The following is a 21,321-nucleotide window of genomic DNA, read 5'->3' as shown; positions in this document are numbered from 1 at the left end:
TGGGTTCTGCATTTCCTTTTTAGTGGGAGCAAAAGCCATTTCGAATTGTTATTGCTTTTGGTTAGTGTAGTTAATTTTGGCATTCTGACATCATCTTGTAAATGGTATTTATAGTCACTGTAATTGACGTTGTGTGTGTGTGTGTGTTGTATCACTGATTTTTGCCATTGATAACATTAGTTACCTATAGTATATCTTGTCCTTTGCTTTTTCTGGCCAAAAAAGAAAGCATCATATTTAGTTCATCTGGAAAATTGGCTGCAGAATAAAATGTATGATGTTATTCAGTGTATGCATCGAGGGCATCAGAACTTGATGAATCCCTAAAATATCTTGAAGCCTATAATCTGAAAAGGAAAGAACCTAAAATAAAATAATTTTTGTCGTTATTGTTTCAGTGTATTTCCTATATGAGAAAAAAATAAGGAATGGTAAGTTGGATACATTTTTACAATAAAATGATCTATTGATTTAAACTTATCTGGTTCCCTTTGGCTTTTCAAAAAGATTCAATTAGGCAATAAGTTTTTTCCAGCTGTTCTAAATTTTTCCTAGTAATAAAGCAGATTCTAGAGTTATTCTTACTGCTTACATTGAATATGGACTCTTATTTAAAACGAACTCCACATACGGATGGCTACCCCTGCCCTAGGCCGCCACACCGTCTTTCAGAATTCTCATGCAATGGCTGCTCTGGAATCATGGAATCAGAAGTAAAGAAAGAATCTGAATGCAACCTTACTAGCTTAGGAGAGTTGGCTCTAGGGAGGAAGAGGCTCCTTACTAAAGCTACTCTATTTGGTGGTGTGTTATATAGGCCCTTATACTGTCACCACCCTTCCACTACTAAAAAAGAGAACAGGAAAGCCTTTCTGCATTACCTGAATTTTTTTGTAATCTGTCTTTTAAAATTGCCAGAAATCTCACTTACTGGAGATTGAGCAGTCCTTTTCTGAAAATATGCATACGTTAATACAAATAAACCAATGGATCACTTTCTTCCTAAGTTCTTACACCTCATTGAGGTGATTTGTCGTGAAGACAGGTAAGAAGATGTTAAATAGGAATCTAAGGGAAAGAACTCTTAGGAATTAAAAGGAGTGTAGAAAAATGTTAGAGGCAAAATTTATTTAATCCACTGTTTTGACTAGACAGGCTAGAATATTTTAGCATCAGGTAGTATATTGAAGAAGCTTTTGTAGCTTAGTTCAGAAACGTACTGATTTATAACATTTTATGAGTGAATGACGTCTTTACCAAATAACCAACCTTGAGATGAAGTTTTGGAGCACATGTTGTAAATTGGAGAGAGCTCAGGTGCAGTACCACAAATCAAAACAAATAATATAAATGTCTCGTAGTCTCATTTTCTAAATCAATTTTGCTATCCAACACATATCATATTTCTGCAATCTTATATGCAATAGTTATTGCTTTTGTGTATTACGTTAGTGGAGATTATTGAAAGTATCTTCAAATGCAATATATTTTAGAAAAAAAGATTGAACTCTTTACAGCACTATAAAATAGCTTCTTCTTTCTGAAACCCAGAAGAATTTATGCTTAACATGGATGTATTTTCAAGTATTTAAAATCAAGGTGCAAAGGTGTGAGGTGAAAGTATGTTATTTTTCTGTTGCAAATTCTTGAACTGGCAGAACAGTGAACCTTTGCAAACATCTGCATTGGCAATACACTAGACACTTGCATAATGCTGTTCTTAAGGGTATTTACTCTGGGTATTTTAGGTAATAATCTCTTAATGAGATCCTTTTCATACTTCAGTATTAATATCCTTGCATTCATTCTGAGGCCTACTTTACACTCTCTTCAGTTTCCTGGTGATTTGTTTAATCTCTAAATTTCTAATTTCCTACTTATTTTTTATGATGAAAAGTAAATACTCCTCGTGTGACTATAACTGTTTCTAGAGGCTCTGTGCATTTAAAATTCATACACACTTTAAGAGAGTTCATGTATGATGAAAAGTACAGCAAATTATATATATATATATATATATATATATATATATATATATATACACACTCACTATCCAGATTTAAGTAGCGTTAACATATTTTGGTATTTGCTTCAGATCTTTTAATTTTTACAAATAAAACATTACAGATCCAGTTGAATCCTCTTTGTATCCCTTCTTGGTTCCACTAACCTTTCCCAGAAATAACCACTGTCCTAAAGTTGGTATAGATCCTTTCTGTTTATGTCTACATATGTTTGTGCCCATCAAAAATATATTGTTTAGGGTGTTTTTTTAAATGTGCGTAATGGTGTTAAATTAATATTGTATATTTCCTTCTGCAACCTGCATTTTTCATTTAAAATGACATTTGAGATTTAGTCATGTTGACATATAGAGCACCAGTTAATTCTGTTTACTCTGTAGTATTCTATTCTGTGACTATACCACAATTAATCTGTTTGCTTATCAGAGAACAATTTAAGTGGTTTCCAATTTATTTTTTGTGGAGTGCACATTCTTGTATATGCCTCCTTACATACATATGTAAGGGTTTCTTTAGGGTATGTGTTAGAGACATACATATACCCTGTGTAGAATTGCTCCATCGAATTGCTGGGGGATGAGTTATTTATCTCAGTTATATCAGTGCGCACTCTTAGCTGCAGAATAGGAGTGCCTGCTACTCAGGTCCTCTACAGCACTTAATATCATAGGCATTTTAATTTATACAATATGAGAGGTGTAAAGCAATCTCATTGTTTAAATTTGCTTTTTTCCTAACACCAAGGTTGCTGATTCGATTCCCGCATGGGCCACTGTGAGCTGCGCCCTCCTTAAAAAAAAAAGGGGGAAAAAATTGCTTTTTTTCCCCCTCGTTACTAGTGAGATTGAGCATTTTACATATTAGTCATTGGGATTTTCTCTTCTGTAATTACCTTTGTATATCCTTTGCTCATTTTTTTCTGTGGGGCTGTTAGCATTTTTTAGAAAATGGATTTGTAGAGTTTTCCTTTTTTTGGGGGGGTGGTTGGAGGGTATGCTTTGGATTCTCATCCTTTGTTAGTTGCAAAGAGATTCTCCCAGACAGTGGTAATTATTTCATGTTTATAAAGTTTTAGATTTAACTTTTATTATACTTGTAATTACTCATTTCCCCCCTCTATGATTAGTATATTTGTGTGTTTTTAAGGAAATTTTTCCCCACGTTGAAGTCAGAAAAATTTTCTTCTAAAAGGTTTAAAGTTTTGCTTTTTCCACATTTTGGTAGTTAATTCATCTGGAATTTATTTTTGTTTGGTGTGAATTAGGAAGCTAATTTTATCTTTTCCATATATATGACCGGTTGTCCCAGTATCATTTAAATTGAGTCCATCCTTTTTCTCACTGATTTGTATGCTATCTTTGTTTTATATCCGATCTGTCTGGACTCTGTTTTGATCATTATTCTGTGTATATGTGTACCAGCACCACTATTTTAATTGCCATAGCTTTAAAATTATTCTTGCTGTCTGGTAGGGTGAGTCCCCTCCTTATTTTTCTTCATTTGGTGTTTTTTGGCCCCTTCCGTATGAATTTTAGGAGCAACTTAAATCTTTTCTCCTTTAAAAAAAATTATCTTTATTTTTAAATTTAAATTTATCGATTGCTATTGATTTTGACCTACATTTTTTCAATAAAATTCAGCTGAATTACTCTAAAAAGCTGAGTTTCTTTTCCTTTTTTTTTGACATTAAGCCAAAAAAATGCCAATAATTTATCACAGCTTTGTGCTCTATAGATTTGAAACCAAATGAATTTGCATCAGCTGTTTATGAGTAATGCAGGATATTTTGGTCCTTTGCTAAATTCAGAATGAAGTGCTAAAGTTCTGATGTATTCTGCATTAACCATGTAGATCGTGGTAATGGAGAAAATGGGAAAATTATTAATTTAAGTTAAGAAATAACTTGTCATTTTTGAAATCCAACATTCATTTATTTTTAAAATCATTAAGTAATAAAGAGCATTTTAGTGTTTCACAAGTAGATTTTCTTAAATTGTAAGGTGTTTAGTGTTATGTGCATCTGAACATTTTCTTACTTGGTTTGACAAGCAATGAAAATAGTAATTATCACTAATTCTGGGTCTTCCAAAGAACATCTGTGTTGGGGGATTAAAATTTTTTAGTTGTCCTAGTTCCTTTTCTCCTAGAGAATAACGTTAACAAAATGTTGGGAGATGATAGCAGACTTAGTTCTCACTGTTTAGAACAGAGCCTGGCGTGGAAATATTAATGATTTTTGGGTTAATGAATAAACATTTATTTCTGAATACCTTAATAATCATTTTTGGACAATGCCTGTAGTTTGCATTTTAATGTTATATTCTCTGCCAAGTTATTGAATACTCTGCCGTTGTTTATTCTGTTACCTAAATCATTAATAAGATAGCACAGAGATAACTTGACTGCTGGACTCCAGTACATTCCCTTTTCTTCACCTGCAGATACTGAGTCTGAGAACTGTTTTCTGTATATATTGCCTTCCAGTCAATGTACTACTCATCAATTTACTACTCACCAAAAAATAAACTTAATTATATTTACCAAGTTAAATGATAAAATGGACCAAGAGCATCCCTGAAGCCTTTTCCAAAAAATAGAAGAGATATTTTTCTCTGGTATTGTTGAGGGAAATGAACCCGTCAGTAATTCTGTTTTTATGAAGTTATTTCTCCTCAGTACAGTGATTCTCAGAGTGGACTGCAGACCAGCTAATTATCATCACCTGAGAACTTGTTCGAAATGCAAATTCTCAGGCCCCACCCCACCCCAAACTGATTAAATGAGAAAGTCTGGAGGGGGGGCTCGTGCAATCTCTTTTAAGAGTTCTCCAGGTGTGCTCAAGTTCCTTATAAATTGTTGAAGATATTTTTTCCAGACTTCTTTCCAAATGTATATACTCAGCCTTGTTTCTAAATGTCAGGGTTATTGACTTTTCTTCCCTTTAATACCTTCATCTGTATCCAATTTTCAGACATTTAAGAAAGCATAGTTATTTCCTGCAGTATAGGGCATTGGTACCCAGACTGACCTTCCCATAGAAACAGTTTAAAATGCTAGAGAGCATCGCAACTATAGTTAATAATAATGTATTGTATACTTGAAATTTGCTAAGAGAGTAGATCTTGAGTATTCTCACCACACACACAAAATGGTAACTACGTGAGGTGATGGATATGTTAATTAGCTTGATCGTAGTAATGATTACACAAAGTATACTTATATCAAAACACTACACTATACACATTAAGCAAAATTCCCTAAAGCTGAACATATGTCATGTATGCCTGTGACCTAGCAATTCTACTGGAGGCTGGGAGGGGTGGTGAGAATATATTCTTTAGAAATGCATACATACTCGTATATTATTCAAAAGACATGTACAAACATGTTAATAGCAGCAGTATTCATAATTAAAAACTAAAAACAAGTTAAATGAATAAATAATTGTGGTATATTCATATAATTATATACTATAAGAAGCAATGAAAATGACTGAACTATTGTTACATGCAACAACATGGATGGGTCTCACAGTCATAATATTGAGGGTAGAAGTCAGACACAAAATAATACATGCTGTAGGATTCCACTCATATAAAGTTTTCAAAAACAGGCAAAACTGATCTATGACTTCTATCTTTGGGGATAGAAACAAGATAGCGGTTATCTGTGGTTGGGAGTGAAGGGTTAGTGACCTGGGGGGCGGTGGGGTGCTCAGTGTGGAATGCTGGTGATGTTCTCTTTCTGCAACGGGGTGTTGGTTACCTTGGGTGTGTTTACTTTTTAGAAATTCTAGAGCCAAATACTTATAACATATGCACTTTCCTGTATGTATGTTTTTCTTTAATAAAGAGTTGATTTAAAGAAATGGTTATGTTTTTTTTCTTAAACTGGGTGGTAGCTACATGGTATTTATTTCATGGTGTTTTATAGCTTACATATAGTTTATATTTTATTCTTATTCAGTATTCAAGAAATATAAAAGTAGTCGGGGCTTCGTTGTTAACTGAGCATATGCACAGAGCACAGTGCCTGGGACATTATAGATAGATATTAAATACTCATTCCATTAAACAGAGTAGGGTAGTAATTCCTTTTTACCTTCCAACAGCCAATTTTTGACTCAATTATTGGTAAACAATTATTTCTAAATAAAAAATATAAATAATACCATTATATTGTGCTTATATTTATTATCAAGCTGAATTTATTAAATTAAATGAGAAACCTCTCAATACTATAAGCTCTTACATCATGAATAATTAGCATATTATGTTTAATTATAGTGACTCAGATGAACATCCTCAATTTAGATAAGTACAGTGCAGACTTATGGCTGTAAGTCAGTAGGTTTTGTAGCTTTGAAGATGTGAAGTTCGTTAGATGCAATATTTTTAGGTGTCTTTTTTTTTGCTTCTGAACAACTGGAATCACAGCCAATTTCTTGCATTAAATCTTGTGTTCTTTCCTTTGTACCATGCTGCCTCTTGCTTCTTGCTGGTCTTGTATCTCTACTTTCTGCTTTCCTGAATGCCTTGAGTCTTGCTAAGGGAAGAGTCCACAGGGACTGAGGAGAGGCTCTAGACCTTGGATCTTTGTTCTGATTCCTTTTCCAAAGATTCTTCTCCCTTCAAAAGAACACAAGTGCCAAACTTTTATCAGGATGTTGGGAATTTAAAAAAAAAGAGAGACTCACAAGCATTGTTTTGATTTTTTTAACATTTGGAGTAAACTTTTCAGAGTAAGAACAGCACTAAGGTACTAAGTAAGAATATCTTGAATGGTATTTTACAGTTTTGAAAACACCTTCACAGATCTTTTCTTGTTAGATTCTCAGAGCAAGTTATGAATTGGAGCAAGTTAAGCATCATACTTACTAGTGAACACTGAAAGCTCTCCTCTCTAAGATCAAGAATGAGATAAGGATGTCTGCTCTCAGAACTGCAATTCATTACTATATTGGAGGTTCTAGGTAGGGTGGTTAAGTAAGAAAAAAAAGAAGAAGAAAGGCATTCAGATTGAAAAGGCATTCTGTTTGTGGATGACATGATCTTATATGTAGAAAATCCTAAAGAATTTACCAAAAAAAAAAAAAGAAAAACTATTAGAGCTAATAAATGAATCCAGCGAAGTTACAGGATACAAGATCAATATACAAAAATCAGTTGCATTTCCATACACTAGCAACAAATGCCTGAAAATGAAATTAAGAAAACAATTTCATTTGCAATAGCATCAAAAGAGTAGAATACTTATGAATAAATTTAACCAAAAGAAGTATAAGACTTGTATACTGAAAACTATAAAACATGCCAAAAGAGATTAAAGATCTAAATAAATGGAAAACATCTTTTGTTCGTGGACTGGAAGATTTAATATTATTAATGTAGCCATACTCCCCAAATTGATCTATAAATGTAATAAAATCCTCTCAAAATTCCAACTGCCTTTTTCCAGAAATGGACAAGTTGGTCCTACAATTCAGATAGAGTTACAAAGCTATTTTAGCCACAACAGCCTTGAAAAGAGAGAACAAAATTGAAGGACACACTTCCTGATTACAACACTTACTACAGAGGTGGAGGAAACAAGATGGATGATGTGGCAGTGGCATAAGGATAATCATATAAACCAATGGAATGGAACTGAGAGTTCAGAAATAAAGCCATACTCTTATCAGTCAAGTGATTTTCAACAAGGGTGCCAAGAATATTCCATGAGGAAAGAATAGTATTTTTAACGAATGATACCAGGACAACTGGATATCTATATGCAAAAGAATAAATTTGGACCCCTACCTCACACCATATACAAAATTAACTCAGAATGGATCAAAAATCTAAATTATAAAATTCTTAGAAGGAAACATAGGTGAAAATCTGCGTGACCTTGGATTAAACTGATTTTTTTTAAGAGATGACACAAAAAGCACAAGCAATCAAAGAAAAAAATATATTGGACTTCATCAAAATTTAAAACTTTCATGTATCAAACGACACTATCGAGAAAGTGAAAAGACAACCTACAGAAGGAGAGAATACTTGCAAAGCATGTGTCTGCTAAGGGTCTAGTATCCAGAATATGTAAAGAATCTTTACATATGTAAAAAACTCAACAATAAAAAGACAACCTGATTTTAAAATGGCCAAAGGATTTGAATAGACATTTCTCCAAAAAAGATGTGCAAATGACCCATAGCACGTTAAAAGATGCTCAATATTATAGTCATTAGGGAAATGTAAATCAAAATCACAATGACACAACTTGACACCCACTAGGATGCTATAGTTAAAAAAAAAAGTTGTGGTGATGTGGAGAAATTGGACCCCTCAACACTGCTGGTGGGGGTGTAAAAGGTGCAGCCATTGTGGAAAACAGTTTGGTAGTTCTTCAAAAAGTTAAACATAAGGACCCAACAATTCTACTCCTGGGTATATAACCAGGTGAGTTGAAAAATATATGTTCATGCATAAACTTGTACATGGATGTTCATAGCATCATTATTCATAATAGCCAAGAGTGGGAATAACCAGTGTCCATCAGCTGGTGAATAGATAAATACACATGTGATATATCCATGCGATGGAATATAAGCCAGCCATAAAAAGGAGAGAAGTACTGTCATGTGTTACAACATAGATGGTCTTTAAAGCACTGTGCTATGTGAAAGAAGCCAGTCACAAAGACAGCAGATTGTATGTTTCTGTTTATATGGAATGCCCAGAATAGACAAATCCAGACAGTAGACTAGTGGTTGCCAGGGAAGGAAGGGAGGTGAGTATTGGGACTAACTGTTAATGGTACAGGGTTTCTTTTTGGAGTGCGGGAAATGTTCTAGAATTTGATAGTGTGATGATTGCTCTACATAGTGAATATACTAGAGGCCACTGGAGTGTATACTTTAAAATGGTGAATTTTATGTTATAGAAGTTGTCTCAGTCTAGTCAGGCTGCTATAACAAAATACCTGAACTGGGTTGCTTATCAACAACAGAAATGTATCTCAGTTCTGGAGGGCAGCAGTCCAAGATGAAGATGTCAGCATGGTTGAGTGAGGGCCCTCTTTGGGGTCGCAGACTTCTCGCTGTGTCCTCACGTGGTGGAAGGGGTGAGCTAGCTCTCTGGGGACTCTTTTTTAAGGGCACTAAACCGATTCCTGAGGGCTCTGCCTCATGACCTAATCACCTTTCAAAGACCCCACCTCCTAATACCACCTTGGGCATTAAGTTTTCAACATATGCCCAAGTGGTGAATTTTGGGGAGACACAGACATTCAGACCATAGCAGAAGTATATCTCAAAAAATGCTAATAAAAAGTTCAACTAACATATTGCAAATTCATTGGATGGCACAGGCATTATCACAGCTTAGACTCATGGTACTCAACTAAATAGTGTAAGACAGCTGGTGATAAATAGTGATACAACTGTTGAAGAAGCACAAATAAAGGAGATACAGGAGATATTCACTCTTACTAGGGACCAGGGAGTTTCATAAACTTGGCTTCACAAGATGGGTAAGATTTTCATAGGTGGAAGGGGTTTGGAATAGGAAATACAGGCAAAAGGAATAGTGTGAACAAAGGCTTGGAGCTGGAATATGGAGTACCTGGCGTCAGGGTGGGACATTGAGGTAGATGACGCAGAAAAACGAGGATAGGCCTGCATAAGTGGGTGTAAGTATCATGCTAAGGAGTGTGGGTTTTATTATTTAGAAATCACAGTTTTGGTTTTAGGTCATGTCTGGTGCCAGAGGGAAGACTGAATTGGAGAAGGGAAATTAGAAGTCAGGGAAACTAATTAGGTTATTGTTGTTTTTGTTTTGTTTTGTTTTGGAAAGAGGTGATGTGGGCTGAACTAGATTAGCAGTTGTGAGGATGAAAGGGAGGAATCAAATGCAAATGTAGAGGTAGAATTAATAGGTCTTGCCCCCCAAATGTGTGTGTTGGGTGGGTTAGGTGGTGAAGTAAAGAATGACCCTGAAATTGTGAATTTGAGTGACTTGAAAGGATAATGATGGTATTAACCGAGCTGAGGAGGACAGCGAGACACGAGAGTGAACGCGGAGGAGAGAGAGACACCACTGAATCGGGCAGTTACAATGTCGTTGGCAACTTGGGAGTCAGTGATGACCGTCAGGTGGTTGCTGGGGAAAATATCAAAGGATGGTTGAAGAAGATTGCTATAGGATGAGAAAGTGGGAGGCAGGGAAGAGAGACTTGAGAAATTTGGTTGGGAAGCGAACAGAGAAAAGGTTGATAATCGGAGGTAACAGTAGAGTTAAGGGATTTTTGCTTTTTAAGTCACTGAGAGGCTTGGACATGCCTCTGGGAAGAGAGGCTCGCTGGCAGTGACTCAGGATGGAAAGAGCAAAGGCCGGATAGATGGCTTGGGATCAAACCTACAGATGAAGGACTCTACCTCCGATACATTTGAGATATGTGCTTTGAGATGCTTCTGTAAGGTTCAGAATAGAATGTCGTGGTTCTTGAATGTGGTGAAATGGAGCTGCGTTATGTGCTTGAATCAAATTGGAGATGGCTATAGGATGAAAACGGAATCTTCAGTCTAGTCACCTTAAAATTAGAATATTTTTCGCTCCTAGGTATGCACTATTTAGAATGTTAACTAGAGTGAGGCAAATAAATGTTATTTAGAAAATCATTTAGGGAGAAGTACTTTTTTGGTGAGTTATAGGAAACAAAAATGTTAACTAGAATGAGGCAAATAATGTTATTTAGATTTTGGCAATAAGAGAATTGTGGGCTGGGATGCTTTCTGCTCTAAAGCTCTTAAAATGATGCTTGGCACATAATAAGCTCTCAAAACATATTAGCTATTATTACTAACACCCTCCCCAACCCCAAATGGATAAGTTTCTCAACACCATTTCAGCTTTCCCCCGCTGACTATAAATCTCATATACTGTATGAAGTTCTATGTGTATCTGGTTTTATTTTTGGGTCGTTTGTTGTACTCCACTGAACTATTTGTTTCTGTAGCAATACCACATAGTTTTAATTATGGTCTATGGCACATTTTTATGTCCAGTAGGGCCAGTCCCCCTCACTCTTTCTGAAATTTTTCTTGGCTACTTTCACAAATTAAAAAAAAAAATTTTCCTCCCATGTCCCCTGCTGTATTTGCTTTGCCAGTTGCAGTTTAGATCGAATTTACGAACGACCCATTGGGATTTTGCTGATAATTATATTAAACTTCTAGGTTAATTTGGAGTTCGTGCTACCCTTACAATATTGAGAGAGGTAACCAAGGCCCAAAGTGTCACAGAGGAAGGAAGAACCAGTGACTCCGAGTGTTGTAGTTAGTTGGGGTAGGGGCCAGTTACTGCGCGTGAGCCCTTTGAGTCAGCTACTGCACGCTTTGTTTTTCTCTCTTTATTTTGCCCTGCTAAATTCTTTGGTAAACAATAACTCACAGACTTAAACAATCCAATTTTTAAAGTGGACCTTTGGATGAAAGTATGTTATTTAAATTCAAAAACTGTATAACGTTACCCAGAGGAATCCTGGTTAAATCCCCCCATTTTTTTTGTGGAGAGAAGCACATTCTCTTTCTGCACTTTAAAGGCTTTCAAATAAGCAATGATATAATTACTTTCACTGCAGTTGCCTTTAAAGATTTGTTGAGATTTTCATACTTTTTGAGCAGCAATGAAGAGTTTTTTATATTTCAAGTTGTTTATGAAAACATTTTTACAGCCTTCAGCTAAATGTTCTGGTTACTCAGATTACTACATTTATATAAAATTGCCCGTCAGTTTTGGATTTTCATTTCTTGATAGCTACCTGGTTACAGTGGCTGGGCTTTTATTATTGTTTCCTAGACGCAAGGTCAGTGTCAGAAAAACAGTGGAATTTTCCTGTGGTAAGTAAACAGCTACTATTTATAGGGACGTATATTTTGATGAGAAAAACGAGGTACCCTGCTTGGCTTACCATAAAAACACAGATGCTTCTAGAGTCCAGTAGGGAAGCCTTTTGCTCACAGCATCTGCTTTAGTTGGCTAGCCAGATGACTTCTAAAGATGTTTTCACTCTCTCTTGAAGGGCACCACCTCTTTGACATGTAAACAAGTTTATAAATAAAAAGGTTAACTTAGCGTTTTATAATTTTAAAAAATCACTTGAGCTATATCAGTTCTGTGTAATTTTGAACTATTAGATAATTTTAATTATGGCACTTCCTAAATAAGCTTGAAATGTCCTTCGGATGCATGTTCTTTGGCTTACTCTGCGGCTGAGATAGATTTGTATTGACCCACAGTTCGTTTATTCGACAAATGTTTGATGAGCGCTCACTGCACGCCAGGCCCTATCCTAACCTTGAAAACCAAAACCTGGTGCAAGATATAGTCTTAGTCCTTGGGAAGTTTACTGTCTTTTATGCAATGCAAACATATAAACAGACAATAAAATAAAAATACAGTCAGGTGCTTGCATTTGAAGTTGGTTTTGTCAGTTTAGTGGGGCGGGTAAGGTGTCTAGGAATGTCTTCCAGAAGAAGTGATGTCTGAGCTGAGACTTGTAAAATGAATAGGAGTTGGCAGGCGAGGGGCTCCTAGTTAGGGAAGAGGGAAGAATAGACAGTGGTCCCCCCCTTATTCACAGAGGGTATGTTCCAAGAACCCCCAGTGGATGCCTGAAATAGCAGATAGTACCGAACCCTATATATACTTTTTTTTATACATACACACCTGTAATAAAGTTTAATTTATAAATTAGGCACAGTAAGAGATTAACAATAACTAATAATAAAATAGAACACTTGTAATAAACTATAGTAAATTGTATGTGCATGTGTCTTTCTCTGTCTGATAAGCTATCTGATAACCGAGACGGCTGCGAGATGTCTCATGAGCAGGTGGCATATACAGTGTGGATACGCTGGGCAAAGGGAGTGATTTACATCTGGGGCGGGACAGAGCGGGATGGCATGGGATTTCTTCACACTACTCAAAGTGGCACGCAATTTAAAACTTACGAATTACTTATTTTTGGAATTTTCCATTTAATATTTTCGGACTGTGGTTGACCATGGATAACTGATATTGTGGAAAGTGAAAGATGGATAAGGAGGGGGACTACTGTAAAAGAAAGAAGCTTGTAGGGAAACTAAAAAGCTCAGTACATTTTGTCAGATGGCTGGTCAAACTGTGACCGTGGGCAAAAATACTGTCTCATTCAGAAAGCAGACTTATGACCCAGACTTTATTCATCTCATGTGGTGGCAAGGCAAGAGAGAATGCCTGTGTTCTCTTATTACCTGTCTACATAGGATCCCACGGGTGGAGTGGACTCGGTGGTTGTCCAGGTGCTGTGATTGCCCACCAAAGCCTGTGGAATGGGGAGGGAACAGTTTCCCAAACGAAGGGTTTGCTATTATCACAAAGGAAGGGATGCTGGGAGTTAAAAACAGCAGATGTTTACAACAGGTGATGAGGAATAGAGGACAGGAAGGTATAAACTGTTCTTTAAGGTGGTAAAAGATGACTGAATTTTATTTCCTAATCATTGATTTTTATAGAGTATGCAAGCTGCGAGATGTCCTACGGATGAATTATCTTTAACCAACTGTGCAGTTGTGAATGAAAAAGATTTCCAGTCTGGCCAGTGAGTCTCTAACTTTGTTCTCTTCTAACCTGCTAGGTGGTATTTTAGAAACTTCTAAAGAGCCCTTATTTTTTGGTAAATTTGAGAATAATATTTTATTATTCCCCTTGCTGAGTTAGAAAATGAAAGAGATGAGTAAGAGTTATATATATCAGTCTTTACTGTGTTAAATTTTGATAACTATAATGTTTTTAAAATTATACATAGCTTTTTATATATAACTTACTTTTTATCAACTGGTTATATGAAACATATATAATGCAATCATTGGGTTTTTGGCTCTGATTCAGATTGTCTAAATTTGGATTCTGGCTCTGTCTACAGACTGGGTGACCATGGATAAGTTGTTTGCCATCTCTGTCTCTATGCCCTAATCTGTAAAATGGGGATGATATCTTCCTCAGGGTAGTTGTGAAGATAGTTATACAAATAAAGCACGTAGGATGGTGCCTTGCACGTTAATAAGTCCTCAATAAATATTAGCTAATTTGATCACTACTGCGATGATAATCTAAAAGACATGACAATTGGAAGATGCACAACGAATGTAGAATCTTCACACGCATTTTGCATTGTCATTTATTTTAACTGACTCATGTCACCCACTGCCGGAACTTTCAAAGACTCTGCTGTCAGGTTCAGTGCCATCCAAGTGCTTCTGAGGTTGGTAGAGGTAAGGAGATGAGGAGCTGTACCACAAGGCAAACCAGAGCAGTAAGGAGCAAAGAAGCAAGATTTTAACTGAGCTGAGCTTCTCTCTGTTTTTGTTCTGTTTAAAGCAATCTGAAATACGTGAGTTTCACAGAGTTAGGATTGCTAATCATTTTTGGTTTTCAGCTTCGGTGTAAGGGGCTATACTATGTGATTGTATTAATATTGGTTTCAGTCCTAAAAATTCTCTGATGCTAATTGGAACATAGAACTTTCTACATGTAAACTGGAGTGTAGATAATCAGTGTGAGAATTTGTTTATGGAATTCTTTTACATGTGTCAAATGTTCACTATACTCATGATGGAGTTACTTAAAATATAGTAGATATAAGGAACTTGTATTCTAGTGGCAAAATGATATGTATAGAAACATTAATCATTACTACTTAAAAAGTATAGCATTCTAAAAGATAATTTTAAAAAAGAATGCTGTTGCCTAACAGTCTGAAGCTTCTATCTTACACACAGTTCTTGGTAGTTTCTTGGTGTAAAAGATTATCATGAGTTGATACCTGTTTATGGGTAATTTCTGAGCAGGGGGAATTAGCACAAAATGCTTTGAAATAGTAAATATTGATATCTGTATGAAAGCTGATATATTTTGTGAAAATTTTTCATTTTTACCATCTTTTGAATTTTACAGATTATTACTTTTTCAACCTGTTGTGAGGGAGTCTGCAGAGAGATTTAAAGACTAGTCCTAAAAACTAACTTTTTTTTTGACTGTTATATCCTGGCTCTTCTATCTTTGGTTCTCATCCCTTTATTCTATTTAGGATGTGAAATAATTCTCAGGAGAGGAAATTCATTTAAGTTTTACTTAATATTAAGGGCTCTAAATCACTGTCATAGGTTTTATGTAAACTGGAAATGTAATAAAGTTGATATTTTGGATGGTACGAGTGTGTACTCTCTTGAACTTGGTCCTGATTCTGCTTGATGTGTGTTTGGCCTGAAGGCACTCCTTATGCCTGGACAACATGTTGAATTGCTGACCTTTTTTAGAAATGAAATTTGCAGTCCTGTTCCTTCAGGACTCTTATATATGCCTTGTTTCTCCCTGGTCACATCCAGCCTTCGTTGTTGGAAATGAACACGTTTGGCAATGGTGGTGTTCGGCTCTTTGACAGGAAGGACTGACTTTGTTTCTGTCTTTAGGCACGTGATTGTGAGGACCTCTCCCAGCCACAGATACACCTTTACCCTGAGGACCCACCCTTCAGTGGTTCCAGGGAGCATTGCGTTCAGCTTACCCCAGGTAATGCAGATGTTCACTGTTTCTCTTCTCTTCTTGAAAGTCATAGAAGAATCAATTCATTTAAAGCAAGTATCACCCTATAACTGTATTGATTCACATCGAAGAAAAACATCTAGGTAATATATGGAATTTAAAGATATATTCCTAATTGCCAATTTTACTGTGTCTGCCTTTTATTGCCTTGAATTTTTTCTAATTTTTAAAAATTCTGCAGCAATATCAGGTAGCTATCAGATAAGGTGTCAAGCTATTTTAATGTTAACTGCCAGGGTCACAGAAAAGATATAAAAATAGCCTTTACTTGGAAAAATTCTTAGTGATTTTTTTTAAATGCAGTTATGTCAGACTAAAGAATATGAGGTGAGTCGTTGTTACCCCGGTGCAACCTAACTAGCTGGGCTCCTGTAGGGACTGGAAGGATGACGGTTACATTCTTAGCTGTTGGTGAATTCTGTGGAGGGAAGTGTGCATAGCGCTGCCCCAGGCACATAGTACATAACCTGGGAGCACACAAGCACTTGTCTGTATCCTTCCCGCCTTACCATCTCGTCTGTACTGCTGATCCCAAAGTCCAATGGTAAATATTCCCCTGCCTCCTCTAGTATGCTAATAAGCACTGATTTACTCCCCTGGAGGGTTAGGGAAAGAGATCAATCAAACTCTTGGGTTTTGGGGAACTATTAAAGATCTCTTGAAGCTCTCAAAATGATGGGAAATCTTCACTCACCATTTCCCTTTTCTCTGTTTGAATGCCTCTCCGTCATCAGGACTACTTTCCACATTTGTTTCTGTAGATCAAAGGTTTGGGATATTCCAGGGTTTGCCAGCTTTCCCTGAGCTCTATCTGGGATTCTGGTGGTCAGAAATGGGGTTTCTGACTATTTCTCCTTGTCTTCCTGCTATTAAAAAGAATTTCCCCAATTCCCTTACTATAGGCCAGATACGATTCTAAGTACTTTTGCATGTGTTCGCTCATTCAGTTCTCAAAACAACTCCATACAATTGGTAGTGTTATTATCATCCTTTGAGGCTGTCTCTGGATTGAACTACAGAACTGCCTGAGGCTGCTCTGTGACCCAAGTCTGGGCTTACCCAGCATGCTGCTGAGTTTCAGGTTGGCTGCAAGTGGGATGGGATAATACAGAAGAGGGGTGTGATGGGCAGAGAGGAGGGGGAAGTGACGTCTGGTGAGAAAGCGGGAAGGGAGAGCACTTGATGTTGCCCATTTTTAAAATTCAGCATCCTCTTAACTATCTACCACAAAACCACAATGTTCAGATGAGTAAACAACCTATTGATTTTCAGCCAGAGATTATTTTTCTCAATGTTCTTTGGAGTGTTACAGTAATTCCTAATTTTGAATATACCAAGCCAGTCGCAAATTCCTACCTAAACACAATCTGGCCTACCTCTATCCATTATTGCCAGTGTAACTAGTCAGGACCCGAGGAGAAGCTAAAGGCTGGTTGCAAATGCCTGAAAATCCTTTGGCTAGTACACAAAGATGAGTCGTGACCACCTAATGATTTGAATCCCTGCTTGGGTTCCAGTAGAGATTATCAGACCCATTTTAATTTAGTTTTTACGACTAGAGTATCTTTCTTTTTGTGATACTGTAACAAACAGTATAACTAACCATAGTACATTTAGGGCACTGAAATATCCTACTACGAAGGTTTTCAGGAGCATTATGTTATATGCAAAGGAACATCTACTCAGTGTTGCTGGCTTTACTATAAAAAGACAAACCTTTTATGTTTTGGGATTAATGTTCAGATATAAACTGTAGCATGTAAGTTTCCTTAGACTGCTGTGACAAAGTACCACGAACTGAGTGGCTTGCAGCAACAGAAATGGATTCTCTCACAGTTCTGGAGGCTAGAACTCTGAACTCAAGGTGTCAGCAGGGCCGTGCTCTCTCTGAAGGCCTCAGGGAAGAATCCGGTCCATGCTTAGTAGCTCCTGGTGTTGCCAGCAATCCTTGGTGTTCCTCGACTGGTAGATGTATCACTGCAGTCCCTGCCTCCAATGTCACATGACCTTCCCGTGGTTGTCTGTGTGTGTCTTCTCTTATAAGGATGCCAGTCATATTGGCTTAGGGCTCACCCTAATTTGGTTGCATCTGCACAGATCTCATTTCTGAACACAGTCACATTCACAGGTACCAGGGCTGAGCCTTCGACATGTCTTTTTGTGGGACACAATTCAACACGTAACAGCACACCATGTTTTGGTCTTTGAATGTGTTCCTGAAATTCATAGAAATTCCTCATTTCTTTAATTTTGATTTTTTTTTCTCTTTTATTTTACAGCGAAAATGGGCTGGACTTTCTATTGGGCAAGATATAGAAGGTAGGTATATTTTTAGTTGCCTGAGATAGATTTTCTCATACTTATGGAAATTTTCTGTTACTGGTTGTTAGGCTATTAAACATTCATCATATTCATATTACTGATGAGATATCTGAGAATGGAAAGTAAATAGTTATAGTACCTATATCCTTACCTCTTCATCTGCCTGCTAGTCTGCCTGGAAATTGCAGTCTAATGGGGAAACAATATCTGCACATTCATAGCTCACAGAATATGTACAAGGTAATTTCTTTGTAAAAATTCTTTGTACCATTCAGAGCTCTGTGTAAAAGTGCTAAGATACGTAGAACAGGAGTGAATGGATTGATCAGAGACTGGAAAATTAGCCAGAGAAATTTTTCTAGGCACTGGAGTTTTTATAAATTTTGGGTATTAACCCCCTATCAGATGTATCACTGGCGAATATCTTCTCCCGTTTAATAGGATGTCTTTTCGTTTGTTGATGGTTCCTTTGCTGTGCAAAAACTTTGTGTGTAAATACACACATGTAGTCCCATTTGTGTATTGTTTCTTTTGTTTCCTTTGCTTGAGGAGATAAATCAGTAAAAATTTGCTAAAGATAATGTCCGAGAGTTTACTGCCTATGTGTTCTTCTAGGAGTTTTATGGTTTGGGGTCTTACATTTAAGTCTTTAAGCCATTTTGAGTTTATTCTTGCATGTGGAGTAAAAAGGTGGTCCAGTTTCATTTTTTTGCATGTATCTGTCCAGTTTTCCCAGCACCATTTATTGAATAGGCTGTCTTTACCCCAATGCATATTTTTGCTTCCTTTGTCATCGATTAAATGACCATATAGGCATGGGTTTATTTCTGGGTCTCTGTTCTGTTCCATTGATCTATGTGTCTCTTTTTATGCCAATACCATGCTGTTTTGATTACTGTGAGCCTTGTAGTAGTTTGATGTCAGGTAGCGTGATACCTCTAGCTTTGTTCTTCTTTCTCAAGATTACTGTGGCTATGCGGGGTCTTTTGTGGTTCCATATAAATTTTAGGATTATTTGTTCTAGTTCTGTGAAAAATGTCATTGACATTTTGATAAGGATTGCATTGGATCTATAGATTGCTTTGGGTAGTACAGACATTTTAACTGTTAATTCTTCCTCTCCATGAGTGCGGTATATGCTTCCATTTATTTGTATCTTCTTTCATTTCTCTCCTCAGTGTCTTATAATTTTCTGAGTACAGGTCTTTTACTTCCTTGGCTAAATTTATTCCTAGGTGGCTTTTTTGTTTTTGTTTTTTGATGCAATTGTAAATTAGGCACTGGAGTTTTGAGCATGATTATGAAGTAGGGGGGAAACATTACATGGTAGAGACAAGGAATAAAGGCTTTTAAGGTGAGAAACAATATAAATAAAAGGCGTTGAGTTGGGAGCAAGCAAATTACAGGAAGTATGTTTGCCTGAATGGATTGTATCGGTGGGAGTAGAGTATGTAGTTGGGGGAGGGCCTAGCAGTACATACTGCAAATTTTGGATTTTACACAAAGACAGTTGAGAGCTACTGAGAATTTCTGAATGAGCCTATCAAAATTATACCTTTAGAAAAGGATTATAATGTCCATGTGGAATATAGTGAGGAGTGGGGAGAATGCAGGAATCAAGGGGAATGAATTCCTTGGAGGTTATTAAGTTGAATAGGATTTTGTGAAATTATGGCTATGGAAAAAAATGTTGTAAACGTTTAGGTTATGTTGAAAAGGAATAATTGCTATTATTTGCTGATTACATTTTACTGTATACCAAGATATGTTTCCTCTGTGTTTAGAAAGGTAAGTCAGATTTAGGTTAAGGAGAAGAAAGTGTGGCAATACGATGCACTTTTTAAAGTGAAACGTATTATAAAGTCATCAGTAGTTCACCGGGGAAGGGCACAGAAAGCAATTTATGACTTCAGGGGGAAATAGGACTAAGCCACTTGTGGATTATAAGCAAAAACTGGATTGTTTCTCTGGCAGTGTGGCAAAGTTGGGAAAATGGAGTATGAATCTTGTCAGATAATTTCATGTCACCTTCACAGTAGGGGAAGGAAAGAAAATACAAGTGCTTTCCAAACTTGCCTGAAAGAAACACCTGGGGAGTTTGTTTTTTAAAAAGAGCTTCCCAGGCTTTTCCCCTGGGGAGTCTGAGTCATGAATCTATGTTTTTAACAATCATCCTTAAGTGGTTCTTACCAGCCATATTTTGGGAAACACTGATAAAAGCAATTCCATTAACTGTTACCTTCTCATCTGAAACATAGTGAAAAGCTGAGACAGTGCAGGAGTTCAGCCCCAAAGGGAAGTAGGTCAGTGCATGAAGCCAGGGTCCCCTATTTGCAGACATTGGCAAAAATAAAAATGAACACTTGTTAATCTAATGAGAAAATGTATTTGTATATAGCTTAGGTTTCTAATTTTGTCTTAAACTTGTTTTTCTAAATACAGGATTAATTAAGAGTGTGTTTAAATTTAACTTTCAATATAGATAAATTCTGTTGTGAAAAGGTATAAACATTGAAGGTTATAAATCTTGATGAATTGAGAAATGTGTTTTGTGGCTTAAATCATGTTTAAAGCATGCTCCTGCTACCAGAAATGCTTTATCTTGATTGTAAAGTCAGTTCTTTAAACAGTGAATCAAACAGACTTAATGGGCACAATTGTAAAACCAAGTGATCAGGTGGGACTCAGGTAAAGTAAGCTTGGAAGGAAGGGTGTGCGGGCCTGAGTGATGTGGATGATGCGGCCATAAAGGTAGAAAGCTGGTTCCACGTAAGGAGAGATGTAGGCAGAGGTTGGGTAGGAGATGTGGTGTGAAGAGGAGTGCTAATGAAGAGATTCTGGAGCAGGACTTCTGTCGCTAAGGTGAGAATTTTTTAGTCAAGTCAGTGATTTTACTCTGAGGAGTCTTCCAAAAGAATCATTTTGTCTTCTCTTCATCGGGAAATGCCATATTTTAAGTATCGCAGACTGATGTTCAATTAACATATGTGTTTGACCATTGTAGTAAACCTGTCATTGTGATGTCTAAGTTTATTCAAAGCGTTGGCTATAAATTATATTTTTGTGTATAAAAATGTTTTTATTAATCTTTGACATTAAATTGATATTAGCCAGAAAATAAGAAAACATTTTCAACCTTCTCACCCTTCTTTGCTCCTCCTGTATGAAATCTTCAGGGCACCTGTCTCTTTGGGGGGGTGGGGCAGGGGACTGATGGCGGCGCTGTCCATGGTGCTGCCTGTGACTCTGTCCACGGTACTTACCGCCAATAGTATTTGAAATTGTTGTCGTAGCTTGTTCTTTTCTATTTAAGAACATTGACCCTAAATTAAAATGTACTTGAA

At 36.6% G+C, this 21,321-nt stretch overlaps 1 protein-coding gene across 1 annotated transcript in view; it reads left to right on the top strand.

Annotated features, from left to right (window-relative positions):
• NSF (N-ethylmaleimide sensitive factor, vesicle fusing ATPase) overlaps nt 1-21,321 on the top strand; it is a 133,944-nt gene that overhangs the window by 3,674 nt on the left and 108,949 nt on the right. The window contains exons 2-4 of the mRNA XM_033090520.1: nt 13,567-13,652; nt 15,523-15,622; nt 17,935-17,974. Coding sequence (XP_032946411.1) covers nt 13,567-13,652; nt 15,523-15,622; nt 17,935-17,974 — 226 coding nt within the window. The remainder of the gene's footprint in view (nt 1-13,566; nt 13,653-15,522; nt 15,623-17,934; nt 17,975-21,321) is intronic.

Source organism: Rhinolophus ferrumequinum, chromosome 21, assembly GCF_004115265.2.
Source record: "Rhinolophus ferrumequinum isolate MPI-CBG mRhiFer1 chromosome 21, mRhiFer1_v1.p, whole genome shotgun sequence".
In the NCBI taxonomy this organism is placed as follows: domain Eukaryota; kingdom Metazoa; phylum Chordata; class Mammalia; order Chiroptera; family Rhinolophidae; genus Rhinolophus; species Rhinolophus ferrumequinum.
This window is presented reverse-complemented; position numbering and strand designations above follow the sequence as displayed.